At 38.0% G+C, this 12,710-nt stretch overlaps 3 protein-coding genes across 4 annotated transcripts; all 3 read left to right on the top strand.

The window, feature by feature from the left end:
* The first annotated feature begins 5,288 nt into the window (after positions 1-5,288).
* Positions 5,289-7,646, top strand: LOC106385848 (F-box/kelch-repeat protein At3g27150). Of its 2 annotated transcripts, XM_048746951.1 has the most exons (3): positions 5,289-5,475; positions 5,577-5,701; positions 6,132-7,646. In XM_048746951.1, the coding sequence occupies exon 3, from the start codon at positions 6,190-6,192 to the stop codon at positions 7,423-7,425; it is 1,236 nt and encodes a 411-aa protein (XP_048602908.1). In that variant the 5' UTR covers positions 5,289-5,475; positions 5,577-5,701; positions 6,132-6,189; the 3' UTR covers positions 7,426-7,646. The 2 variants fall into 2 exon arrangements, with proteins under 2 accessions (XP_048602908.1, XP_013681199.2); XM_013825745.3 differs by having other exon boundaries at positions 5,321-5,701.
* Positions 7,647-9,698: 2,052 nt separating this feature from the next.
* Positions 9,699-10,466, top strand: LOC106426960 (glutathione S-transferase T3-like). Its single transcript, XM_013867695.2, has one exon. The coding sequence runs from the start codon at positions 9,699-9,701 to the stop codon at positions 10,464-10,466; it is 768 nt and encodes a 255-aa protein (XP_013723149.2).
* Positions 10,467-11,345: 879 nt separating this feature from the next.
* On the top strand, positions 11,346-12,607 carry LOC111203697. The gene is made up of 2 exons (XM_048749199.1): positions 11,346-11,907; positions 12,396-12,607. The coding sequence occupies exons 1-2, from the start codon at positions 11,346-11,348 to the stop codon at positions 12,605-12,607; spliced, it is 774 nt and encodes a 257-aa protein (XP_048605156.1).
* Positions 12,608-12,710: the final 103 nt, after the last annotated feature.

The raw sequence follows: 12,710 nt of genomic DNA, 5'->3' as shown, positions 1-12,710 counted from the left end.
GAAGTATTTGTATTTCAGCTTGTCTTTGTATAGATTTGTAAATATATAAGTTGTCTGGAAGAAATAAGTCGTCTGGAAGGTTTTCCAACTGGACGACTTACAAATAAGTCGTCTAGAAGGTTTGGACGACTTATTATAAGTCGTCTGGAAGGTTTTCCAACTGGACGACTTACAAATAAGTCGTCTAGAAGGTTTGGACGACTTATTATAAGTCGTCTGGAAGGTTTTCCAACTGGACGACTTACACTGGACTTCTAAAAATAAAATACACTGGACGACTTAGTAGAAGGTCGTCTAAAAATAAAATACACTGGACGACTTAGTAGAAGGTCGTCTAAAAATAAAATACACTGGACGACTTAGTAGAAGGTCGTCTAAAAATAAAATACACTGGACGACTAAAAATTTAGTCGTCTGGACGGGTAATCAAGACTGGACGACTTAAATTTAGGTCGTCTGGACAACTAGTCAACTGGTTGTGTACATTGTGGTTTCGTATGGCCAGTTTCCTTGCAGTTTGAGCATCTCCGTGCCCTGTGTTTCTTCCTGGGTTTGTGTCCTCTCATCCTAGATAGCTCCAACCAAGATTGCCATCTTGATTTCTTCGGTCTCCCCCGACCACGCTTTAGTTCTGGAGGAAAGCATTCTCGTTCCTCAATATGTTGTGACACGATAGGATATATATTCTCTGAGTATCCTGCATACAGATAATTCTTTGAGTACAGTGGACATACAAGTGTGGAGATATGCAAACCAGCATGTGTTCCAGCAGCTATAGCATGAGAGCAAGGTATTTTCTCCACTCCATAGACACCACAATCACACTTTGCATGTTCCAAATCAACCACACAGTCCATTTTGCCACCTTTGACAAAGAAATGCCATCCATCAATTGGTTCGACCGTCATCGTATCCGCTATCTCTTCTCGAACAGCAAGCAAGTATTCAACACCCCGGCTATGTTCAGTTGTGAGACTCAAAGCATCTTGTCTCCTTTTCCAATACCATTTTCCTAACTTCTGCCTTATGAACTCCAGCAGGAACGTAATCGGAAATCCTCTTGCTCGCTTCAGTGCGGAATTAATAGATTCAGCAATGTTGCTTGTTTTTATGTTGAACCTGTTCCCCTTACAATAAACCCTTGACCATAGCCTGACGTCGGCTTTCTCCAAATACGTTGCAAGTTCCGGGTTTGCACTCCGTATCTCAGCCATGTACCGGTCAAAATCGTAAACCGTGTGAGCATAAGCAGCTCCTTTCACCAAGTACATGAGATGTTTCCCTTTAAACTTTTTGACAATGTTATCTTGAAGGTGATAATAACATATTCCTCGGGTTGCCCAAGGAAACATCTTATCACACGCACTTTTAATGGCCTTTTGCCGGTCAGAGACTATCACCAGAGGCTTGTCATGAGATATACAACTAGCCAATTTTGTGAAAAACCATTCCCAAGAAGGTACATCTTCCTCATCCACGATCCCAAAAGCCAATGGGAATATCTGAAAATTGCCATCTTGTGCGGCTGCAACTAACATAGTTCCTCCATACTTTCCACTTAGGTGAGTTCCATCCACCACAATGACCCTTCTCTGATACTTAAAACCTTTGATAGAAGCTCCAAAAGAGAGAAATAGATACTTAAATCTTTTCATAGAATCAAGTTCTATCGCCGTGATAGAATCAGGATTTGCAATGGAGATTTGCTCGAGATATGATGCCAGACGCGAATACCCTTCTTCTGCTGATCCTCTCACCAATCTTTGTGCATATAACAGTGCTCTGTATGAAGTGGTGTAATCAAGCGCCATGCCAAACATGTTCCTCATTGCATCAGTGATATGCTGCGGAGTTATCCCATCAATGATTCCAACACGATCAATGAAAAGACTACCTACATACTTCGGAGTACAGTGTCTCCGCTGAGCGATTCGGTCTCCCGCTGAGCATAAATGTTTTTCCACATACTTTGTTACCCAAAACGTGTTTGTCCCATGTTTGACACTCGCTCTGACCTTCCATCCACAATAGCTAACCCGACATGTTGCCACAACGAGAGTTTTCGTTGATTTGTATAATCTGAAAGAAAACTTACCCCTCACTGCTGCCAACCGCAGCTCTGAAAGCAGTGCACCCTTGCTAACAAAACTCTGGTTGACATAGATACTGGTACCATTCGATTTTCCTCCTTCAATAGCATTTGTCTTAGCATATGTCTTTTGGATTTCTTCAAAACAAATATTATCATCATCTTCCTCGTCCTCATCTGGAACCTTTCCATAAAGACTGTAATCCCCACCATTCTGATCCGTTTCACCAACAATAGAATTATCAGCATCCTCCTCCCCATTTTCCTCCTCCCCATCTTGATTTTCATCTTCAACAAACTCATTATCACAACATCTTCAAAACATTCATCAGCTTCATCATCATCACCAACATCTTCTTCCCATTCACCAGCTTCATCATCATCACCAACATCTTCTTCCCATTCACCAGCTTCATCATTATCACCAACATCTTTTTCCCATTCACCAGCTTCATCAATATCCCTTTTCTCTGAAACCGTTTCGACCTTGCTGCGGCTTGATACACAAAGACATACTCTATGGGTTTTGAGTATCTCCAGCAAGTTTCGAACTTGTCTATCACTTGTAACATGAATGGGAAGACTGCCTGGAGCCATCATCATTTCTGCTGGTAATGAGTAGCTAATCTCCACACTCACTGTTCTCATGTCCAGGTTATAATCTTCTTGAGCCATTGCAACAAGTTCAGCATGTGTTGAATCTTCATTCAATAAAAACAATCTTGCTCCTTTGAGATCATCAACCACAAAATCCCAACGGAAATCTCTCAACAACCATTCTCCATACACTGCATGTAACTGAAAAATCATCTGCAAATATTCAAAATAAAACACATTAGTAAACATAGAGAAAATGAAGAAGTTCAATAAACATTGCCGCAGACGACTTAGCATTAAGTCGTCCAGAAGACTTAAAGGTAAGTCGTCTAAAGAGGTCACTTTTGCAATTGAAAATTAAAAGGGACGACTTAATTCTAAGTCGTCCGGCTTTGTTTGTTAAAAAAAAAACTTCAGACGACTTATATATAAGTCGTCTACGAGAAACGGGCTAGTTTTGCATTTGACCGAATCGTGTCAGATCTTTGACTATTTCTGGACGACTTATAATTCAGTCGTCTCTGGGAAAGTTAAAATTTCAATATTTTATGAAAACTTGACGACTTACGTGTAAGTCGTCCTAGGTTAGTTTTGTAATTGAAAAATAAAACTTGAAATTTAACTTTCTCCAGACGACTTAGATGAAAGTCGTCCAGCTAAACGACTTAATTTAAGGTCGTCCGGGATAAGCAAGGTTTGACCAGAAAATTGGGAAAAATTCTGGACGACTTTGCTTTCCCGGACGACTTTAAATTAAGTCTTCTGGAGGGACGACTTTATATTAAGTCGTCTGGTTAAAGTTAAATTATGAAGTTTTATTTTTCAATTACAAAACTAACCTAGGACGACTTACACGTAAGTCGTCAAGTTTTCATAAAATATTGAAATTTTAACTTTCCCAGAGACGACTGAATTATAAGTCGTCCAGAAATAGTCAAAGATCTGACACGATTCGGTCAAATGCAAAACTAGCCCGTTTCTCGTAGACGACTTATATATAAGTCGTCTGGAGTGTTTTTTTTTAACAAACAAAGCTGGACGACTTAATTTAAGTCGTCCGTTTGACCAGAAGACTCATCAGTAAGTCTTCTACATACAGATGACTTACTAGTAAGTCTTCTACGCGAACAGATCTTGAAAAAAAATTCAAATTCGTACCTTAAACTAGGTGAGATGACTTCGTTTGCACACAGGGTCTTCTCCAACCACCCAGAACCTCAAACGAAAGCAACCGTAAGTCAAAACGAAAGAAATATGGCTCTGTCAACCATAGCCCATATTTTGAATCAAAAGCTTGAGTTTTTTGGATGAATATAGAGAGAAAGTGAAAGAAATGTTGTTTTTAGTTCATAACAATTGAAACAGAGAGAGTGTAAAGAGATTTACGTGCATTAAAGGGCATTAAAAGCTCCAAACAGTTCGTACAAGGTTGTTGCCACTATTCATTGCAGTGGCAATATTGTAAATACTTGAAGAAGATGAGGTTGAGACAGTAAAGAAGCCATTTTTGAAAAAAAAAAAATGTTAATGGCATTTTCGTAGATAAAATGCAGGTGTGGGGTTAAAATCTCAAAAAAAAGGAGTCAAAAGAAAAGGTTAGTTTTCTGTTTGACTCCAAGTTTTGAGTCACTTTTGCAAAAAGCCCTTAATATAAATGATAAATGAAATATGAATATATATATATATATATACAGCAAAACCTCTATAAATTAATATTCGATAAATTAATAATTTATATAAAATTAATAAATTTTGCCGGTCCCAATTTGGATCATGTTCAAAATTTGACACAAATCGATAAAATAATAAGATAATATTTTTTTTTAGAAAATTCTATGTAAATATATGGTCCCATTAAAATTATAAATTAATAATTTATATGTATACATATTTTATATAAATAAGAACTTATTATTATATTTTTTATATTCACAATGGAATTATATTTATATTATCTTAAGACTAATATATTTTTGATGAGATTTAGTAATATTATATCTAAAATCACATTTAAGTTCTATGCAATATATATTATATTGACCAAATAATATAATAAAATTAATATAAATGTCCAATTTCAAAAAATAACAATTATTGTATATACAGTAAAATTAAGTATTTTTTCTTATCTTTGAATAAATATATCTTAAAATAAAAATTCTAAATAAGAAATTTTTTATAAATTAATATCTTTATAAATTAATAAAATTTTAAAGTACCAACATTATTAATTTATAGAGGTTCTAATATATATATAATATATATAACGCCAACGTACGTAAATACGTATAGATCACCACGAAGGCAACTAGGCAAGTATACTCCTAGTATAGCATATTCCAAGTGATATGCCGTCGAATTTAATATGTTCTCGTGATATTAAACCTATTGCCATTTTCTGTTTTAAAAAGATTTAATTTGAAGATCAACTTTATATATATGTTTGTCTTATCTTCTTCTTGGATTAGAAAATTAATTTCCCTTCCTTTTTCTCTACGCATATTCTCCCTCTCTCGTGCACAGTCAGACACACACACACCCACTTGATATATATATATATATATTTTTTTGAACAACCACACTTCACGGTATATAATATCACAAACCTAGCTTTTTGCCTTCTTCGAGTTTTTTTTACCGGCGACTTCTTGAACATGGTTTTGTCGTTGCTCGCCCACTGAAGAAAAAAAACAATATTTCACTGCCTTTACTGTTCTAATTTACATAAAATATAAGTTTTTTCTTCCGCTGAGTTCTAAATTAAGCTTGGATATCCCCTGCAACTGAGGGTTGATACCTTTCAAACTTGTGATTGTTAAACATTATTTTTAAATTTCTGTATTTTATATTCAGTCCCTCGTCATCTCTTTTTGTGTTTTTTCGTTTATAGTTTCTTATTTACGGATGGTGAAGAAGAGGAAGAAGAAAGAGAAGAGAAGAGAAGAGAAGAGAAGAGAAGAGAAGAGAAGAGAGGAGAGAGCTTTAAAATCCTATTTTTAGGGTTTGTCTTCCCATGTAAGTTTTCTTGATTTATTCTCTTTGACGTTTGACCATTTTTTCATCAGGTAGTACTATATACATATACACATATATTCACTCTTAGTATATGTTTATGTATGTTCTTCAGTACTATATTAATTAGCCAAAAACTCTTATATGTTTTCTCTTGTAGACAGTTGACCAACTTCAGTCCCCAGTTCACTTTCTTGATAAAATCAATTCTGTTTAATCTCTTGTTAGAGCTCAAATTAGCTAAAACAAATCTTATTTTTCTAACTTCCCGGGGAAGTGATGTTGTTCATAAATCATAACCTGTAGATCTGATTAGTCCAAGATTGAATAGTTTTTTTTTTGGGTATATGTATATGTTTGTCTATAAGTTTCTTAGGTAAATAACTGGATTGATTCTCAGTGTTTGATTCAGTTATTGGTTGGAACTTTACAGAGAGGAAATGTCAACAAAGGCTTAGAAGCAGAGGGAGAGACTTTAATTTTACCAAGAAATGATGACGTTAGGAGATGTTCACACCGGTAGGTTTGGAGCAAACTCAAGCAGTTCTAGGCCAAGGAAGGTTCGAATTCATGGCTACAAGATACCGGATCTAAACCTAGATCCTTGTTTGGATTGTGACGAAGAAGAAACAAGAGAAGTAGTAGTTGGTAAACATCAGGATGCAGATTATGTACAAAACGTTCCTCAGCTTGCGTACGAGCTAGAGGTCGAGATACTCTCACGCGTCCCGCGTTTCGAATATTGGAAACTAAACCTTCTGAGCAAACGTTTCTCGCGTTTACTGAAAAGCGGTAAAATATTCAAGGTGCGGCGAGACCGCGGCGTGGTCGAACCATCTGTCTTTATGCTGTCCAACGGCGACACGAGGTGGACCATTTTCGACAAGGACTTCGAGAAGTTTCAGAAAGTTCCGGAGCTTCCTTCCGACATGTGCTTCTTCCGTGGGGACAAAGAATCGCTTTGCGCCGGAACGCATTTGATCGTCACTGGGAAAGAGGAGAAGAGCATTGCCTTGTGGAGGTACGAGGTTGAGACGAGCAAGTGGTTCAAGGGTCCTGCGATGATCACGCCAAGGATCTTGTTCGCTTCGGCTACTTGTGGGACCGTTGTGTTTGTAGCTGGAGGGTTGGACGCGTCTTTAGAAGTCATGAACAGAGCAGAGAAGTACGATTCTGAGACTAAAACGTGGATGCATCTAAACGCAATGCACAAGCGGAGGAAATTCTGTTCTGGCTGTTACTTGCGAGGCAAGTTTTATGTCATCGGTGGGAGGGATGAGAGAGATCAAAACCTAACTTGCGGAGAACGTTACGATGAGGGAACAGATACTTGGGAACTAATACCAGACATTCTCAAAGATATGTCTTTCTCTTCTGTCCAATCTCCACCGCTCATCGCGGTGGTGAATGAAGATCTTTACTCTCTGGAAACATCATCCAACGAGCTTCGCGTTTATGATACAAACGCAAACGTTTGGAAGAAGCTTGGAGATGTGCCTGTTAGGGCCAAGTCTAATGGAGGATGGGGCGTTGCGTTTAAGTCGCTCGGGGACAAGTTGCTTGTGATTGGAGCATCGTCGGGACCGTCTAGGACTGAGACGATGTCGGTTTACACGTGTAATCCGTCCGCTGATCCTAAGGAGAAGCTGGTTTGGGAGGAGTCTACACGCTGCTGTGGTGTTCGGCTCAGCCATTTTATTTTAAATTGTTGTGTGATGATTGCTTAAGGGTCTTCTCTAGAGAAATTAGGGTCACTTTCGGTTTTGTGTGTGTGTTGAATAAGATAAGTTGTGGCGTCCCCAGACGCTGAAACTTTAATCGCTGTTGTGGATTGTCTTTCTTGTTCGGCGTTTTGCGTCTTGTGCGTTTTAGTAAACGCCGGTATTTCTTCGCTTTGTGATATAAACTTCAGCATTTGTATGTTTCAAGTAGGCATTGACATTTGTAACTGAACCCGAGATCCGGACCAAACTAAAAAAAAAAAACTGAAATCGTATATTTCCGAGCTATAAAAAGTCCAAAATGGATTTTTTTTCGATGACCCTGGTATCCGGAGTCTCGAAAGGATCCGACTAACGCCAATGATCGTCCACTGGAGCTTAGCCGGGGAGTCCGCCAAGGCATCCAAGAGGGCTGGTGATCATCCCATGTAAATTTCACCAGTGGCCACACGTTAGCAGACTTCTCTGTATTGGGCCCGAAGGTTCTTCAAGATAATCACCTCCCAACGACACTCGAACCCATGACTTTCCAAGTTGAGTTTAACCACTGGACCACTAACATGTCGTTCCAAAATGGATTTCGTAGGATAGTATATCAGATTTCGAATGTTATCTTCAAATCCGAATATAAATTTAAAAAGTCCGTAAAATTGAAAATCTTTTTTAAAAAGTCGAAACTTTTGACTCAAATATCTGAAATAATATCTAAAATGAGTACTTTATTTACTCAGTTTTGTGTTTACTTTAATCCAAACAAAGTATATCTTTTACCCAAAAAAAGTATATCTAAACCCATGTATTACAATCCAAACCTGATATACGATAATGAATTTCAAAGTTATAAAATAAAGCTTAAAAAGGGTTATAAAATCTATTCGAACCCAAACAGATAAAATCTGAATGAAGTTAGACCATGCGCATCAGGGGCTTTAGACGGGTTCACGGGCCCGAGTTCTAAGGCCGGAGTGATTAAAAAGCAATAAAAATGGGTTTGTTTCGACGAAACGGGCCTTACGGTTGATCCGCTATGAAGCGGTTTTAGCCACGCGTCATGTCCTGCTTGGACGAAACAAACCGCGTAGAGGGGGAGGAAAGACGGGTTTCCCCGTGTCTCTTCTCATTTTCTCTTCTCGAAAGAAAAGCTAGGGTTTGTTGTGTGAGAGGCGATTATACGAGCGACGCCGAGTCTTTCCGATTTTCTCGTTCAAATCGACGACGGAGAGTCTTCTCCACGACCTCAGGTGAGTATCGAGTAGATCGACGGTTTAATTTCGTCGATTTTGGTCCAAATCGTTTAGTGAGATTTGATATCAATTTGGAGTTTTCGAGTTTTGGATGTAAATCGATAACTGGGTTTCGATTAATTGATGTAAATCGACATGCGCGTTTAATTTATGGTTTGTTTGTGTGAGATTTCAAATCAATAGAGGGGTTTGGAGTTAGGGTTCTCAATTGATTCGTCGATTCGTTTTATAGTTTTAATTCCTCAAGAGGGTTCGATATAGGGGTCGGTTTAGTATATTGTTTCGATTATAATGTTCTAATATATTCGGTTTCTTTCACAGATGGATCCCGCGGAAAAGAGAGGCAGAGGAGGTGATGAAGTGGGTGCCGAGTCCCAAAAAAAATATTCAGACTCTGGAGGTGAGTAAATGATTTTGTATATCGTCTCCTATTTTGCTACAATTTTTGTAATGACTTATTACCTGACTAACACAATTTAATTATTGTTTTTATGTGCAGGCCGAGGCAAAAGGGCTGAGTGACCAGGTTGATCGACTAACTAGGGAGGTTTACAACCTGACGGTGCAAAAGTTTCTGTGCTGGAGAAGCTCTGCTTCGACTAACAAGCAAAGGTAAACACTCAATCTTAACTGAACTAGAACAGAACTGCAAGTAGATGTTGGTTACTTCGTAGGTAGAAGTGAATTACGATTGAATTAGGTTGAGTAGAGCATTAAATGTTTAAAAACTTTTCTGTTAAAAACTTTTCGAATTTTTAATAACTTTTCAAACTCTTAACTAGGTAGACTACAACTCGTACTTGATGTTTAAAAACTTTTCGAAATTTTTTAAAGTGATTTGATGGGTAATGAATGGTAACTGTGAATAAGTTATTGTGTAATTAAGTTTAGTAGTTGTGTAATTTACTGCAGTAGTTGTTGTGTAATAAAGCAATGCGAAACTAGTTTAAAACATAGGCATTTCACTTCTAAAAACACAAACAATCAAACTTTAAAAATCACACAAACCTCTTAACAACAAACCTAAATCGCACAATGGACCCTTTTTCCCTAAACTCTCACGGGTTTGTTAACTTGTTAGCTTCGCAGAGCAGTCCTCCAATAGACGTAGACTCTGCTGAGGCACCTGTTAGCTCTCCCGGGTTAGTTAAACCAGGGGAAAGGAGAAAGTGGTCCACAAAAGAAGACCTTGTGTTGATTAGTGCTTGGTTGAACACCAGCAAAGATCTGATAATTAGTAATGAGCAGAAGTTAGGTGCTTTTTGGAAGAGAATAGAGGCGTACTTCAATGCTAGTCCTCAGCTCATTGGCTCCCTTCCTAGAGAGTGGGGTCAATGTAAGCAGAGGTGGGGAAGGGTGAATGCAGAGGTTTGTAGGTTTGTGGGTTCCCATGAGGCCGCTCTGAAGCAGCAAGCTAGTGGGCAAAGTGAAAATGATGTCATGAAGGCGGCTCATGACATCTATTTCAATGATTATAATGTCAAGTTTACGCTTGAACATTGCTGGAGGGAACTTCGGTTTGATCAGAAGTGGAAGTCACACTCTCAGCCGAAGGAGAAAAAGAAGAAATCTGGTGCGGAGCCGGTGGCTGAGGAGGCAGAGGTTAGGCCTCCAGGTATTAAGGCTTGCAAAGCTGCGAAACGCAAGAAGCCAAACGACGTAGCTTATGATCAAATACATAGCATTCTAGCTGATAAAAACACCATTTCCAGACAAAAGATCCTTGATCGTCTGCTAGCAAAGGACACACTTTCCCCTAGTGAAGAAGCTCTCAAGGAGAAACTCATCTCTGAAATGCTTTGACGTCTCATGTGTAGGAACTTGTTTGAATATGATTGATTTTGAATGTGTTGATTGAATGTGTTGTCTAATTGTTTTGATTACATTGAATTGTTTTGATTACATTGAATGTATTGATTGAATGTTTTGTCTAATTGTTTTGAATCTCTTGTGTTTTCTTTTGCAGGTACCGGGTGGGAAAGCGTCTTGAAGTCACGGGTGGGATGGTATTGTAGGTGAAGGAATCTCTCGTCTTTTCTCTGTTTGAAGCCACGGGTATGATGTCAGTTTTTAATCACGGGATAGTGTAGAAAGTGTAGCCTTTTGTTTCATGCTACATGTTTCATGTACTATGTCTAGACTTTATGTCATTTCGATTCACGGATGTTGATTGTTGTAATGTTGATGTTGATTCACGGATGGTTGTGTAGCCTTAATGTATGTGTAAACTTAAACTCTCTCCCTTTATATAAATGTATTGTGTTTGGTTATTGTACTTGCATCTCTCTATCGTATGAAAACATAACAAGGCAAACTTGAACTCTCTCCCTTTACAAACTTCTCTTCTCTTCTTTCTCTTCAACAAGCTTCACAACTCAACAAGCTTCAAACCACAACAACCTTCAAACACTCAACAACAAACTCAAGGTAAGTGAACATAATTTATGAAATATTAGGAAATAATTGATAGGAAAATGAAAAAAAAAAGATTAATGAAAAATAAATAAGATTAGGAAAAATATGATAGAATTAATATGATTGATAATATGATAGAATTAATATGATTGAATAATGAAAAAAAAAATTAGATTAGGATAAATATGATAGAATAATGAAAAAAAAAAATATTATAAAAAATATGAACAAATCTTCTTTTCTGATTTTAGGAAAAAACTTTCACTAATGTCTTCCTCATCAAGTGATGAAGTTGATGAAGCTTTAGAAGAAATGGTCGACCAAGTAGTTGATAATTTCATCGACTCAGTGATAGATGCTCACCCCAACAAGCAGAAAAGACGGGCTTATATCGAAAGACATCGGGAACAAGGACACAATCAGCTATGGAACGATTATTTCCAAGAAAATCCTACATACCCACCGGAAATGTTTAGGAGGCGTTTTCGAATGAACAAGCCATTGTTCCTCCACATTGTCGAACGTGTAAGTAATGAAGTTCCATACTTTCAGCAAAGACAAAATTCTTGCGGAAGGTATGGGCTATCTGCACTTCAAAAGTGTACGGCAGCTATACGTATGCTGGCATATGGTCAATCAGGAGATACATATGACGAGTATCTCCGACTTGCTGACAGTACTTCACGTTTATGTTTGGAAAATTTCACTAATGCAATTATACAATTGTTTGGAGATGAGTATCTACGCAGACCTACAACTGAGGATCTTCAACGATTGCTCGATGTTGGAGAGGGACGCGGTTTTCCAGGGATGATAGGCAGCATCGATTGTATGCATTGGGAGTGGAAAAACTGTCCAACCGCTTGGAAAGGTCGGTACACACGTGGTACGGGAAAGCCGACAATTGTCTTAGAAGCTGTGGCATCACAAGATCTTTGGATATGACACGCATTTTTCGGATTACCAGGTACCCTCAATGATATCAATGTTCTTGATCGGTCACCGGTTTTCACATCGTACAAGGTCGAGCACCAAAAGTTAAGTTCAAGGTCAACAACCACACTTATCGTATGGCCTACTATCTTACTGACGGAATTTATCCAAACTGGTCAACATTTATCCAATCCATCCCACTTCCTCAAGGTCCTAAAGCCGAGAAATTTGCAAAAAAGCATGAATCCGCCAGAAAAGATGTCGAACGGGCTTTTGGAGTATTACAATCAAGGTTTGCAATTGTTAAAAACTCAGCTCTACTATGGGACATGGAAAAGATAGGAAAGATAATGAGAACTTGTGTCATATTGCACAATATGATAGTGGAGAATGAACGACACGGATACGCTGAAATTGACACATCTGAGTTCGAGTCAGGAGAGTCAAGTAGAAGTTCGAGGGTGACAAGGAGGGATAGTATTCATGTCGATATGTTAGGCATGCGCAGAGAAGTTCGAGATCCAGCGAAGCATGGTCGTTTGAAAGCTGATTTAATGGAAAATATATGGCAAAAGTTTGGTGATGACGATAAATAAGCTTTGTATGTTATTGAATTTCTTGTTTTATGTATTCTACTCTTTATGTATTGAATAAAAAGTTTAAAAATATTTATAATATCTTTTAATGTATTATTTTATT

This window comes from Brassica napus, chromosome C2, assembly GCF_020379485.1.
Source record: "Brassica napus cultivar Da-Ae chromosome C2, Da-Ae, whole genome shotgun sequence".
NCBI lineage: Eukaryota > Viridiplantae > Streptophyta > Magnoliopsida > Brassicales > Brassicaceae > Brassica > Brassica napus.
The sequence above is the reverse complement of the archived record's forward strand: the minus strand, read 5'-3'. Positions and strand labels throughout refer to the sequence as shown.

Excerpts from the sequence above, each read along its gene's own strand:
- LOC106426960 (XM_013867695.2), top strand. The coding sequence starts at position 9,699 with ATGGACCCTTTTTCCCTAAACTCTCACGGGTTTGTTAACTTGTTAGCT.
- LOC106385848 (XM_048746951.1), top strand. The coding sequence starts at position 6,190 with ATGATGACGTTAGGAGATGTTCACACCGGTAGGTTTGGAGCAAACTCA.
- LOC111203697 (XM_048749199.1), top strand. The coding sequence starts at position 11,346 with ATGTCTTCCTCATCAAGTGATGAAGTTGATGAAGCTTTAGAAGAAATG. Across the intron at positions 11,908-12,395 it reads GATGATAGGCAGCATCGATT|TGGAGAATGAACGACACGGA; the intron begins GTATGCATTGGG and ends ACAATATGATAG.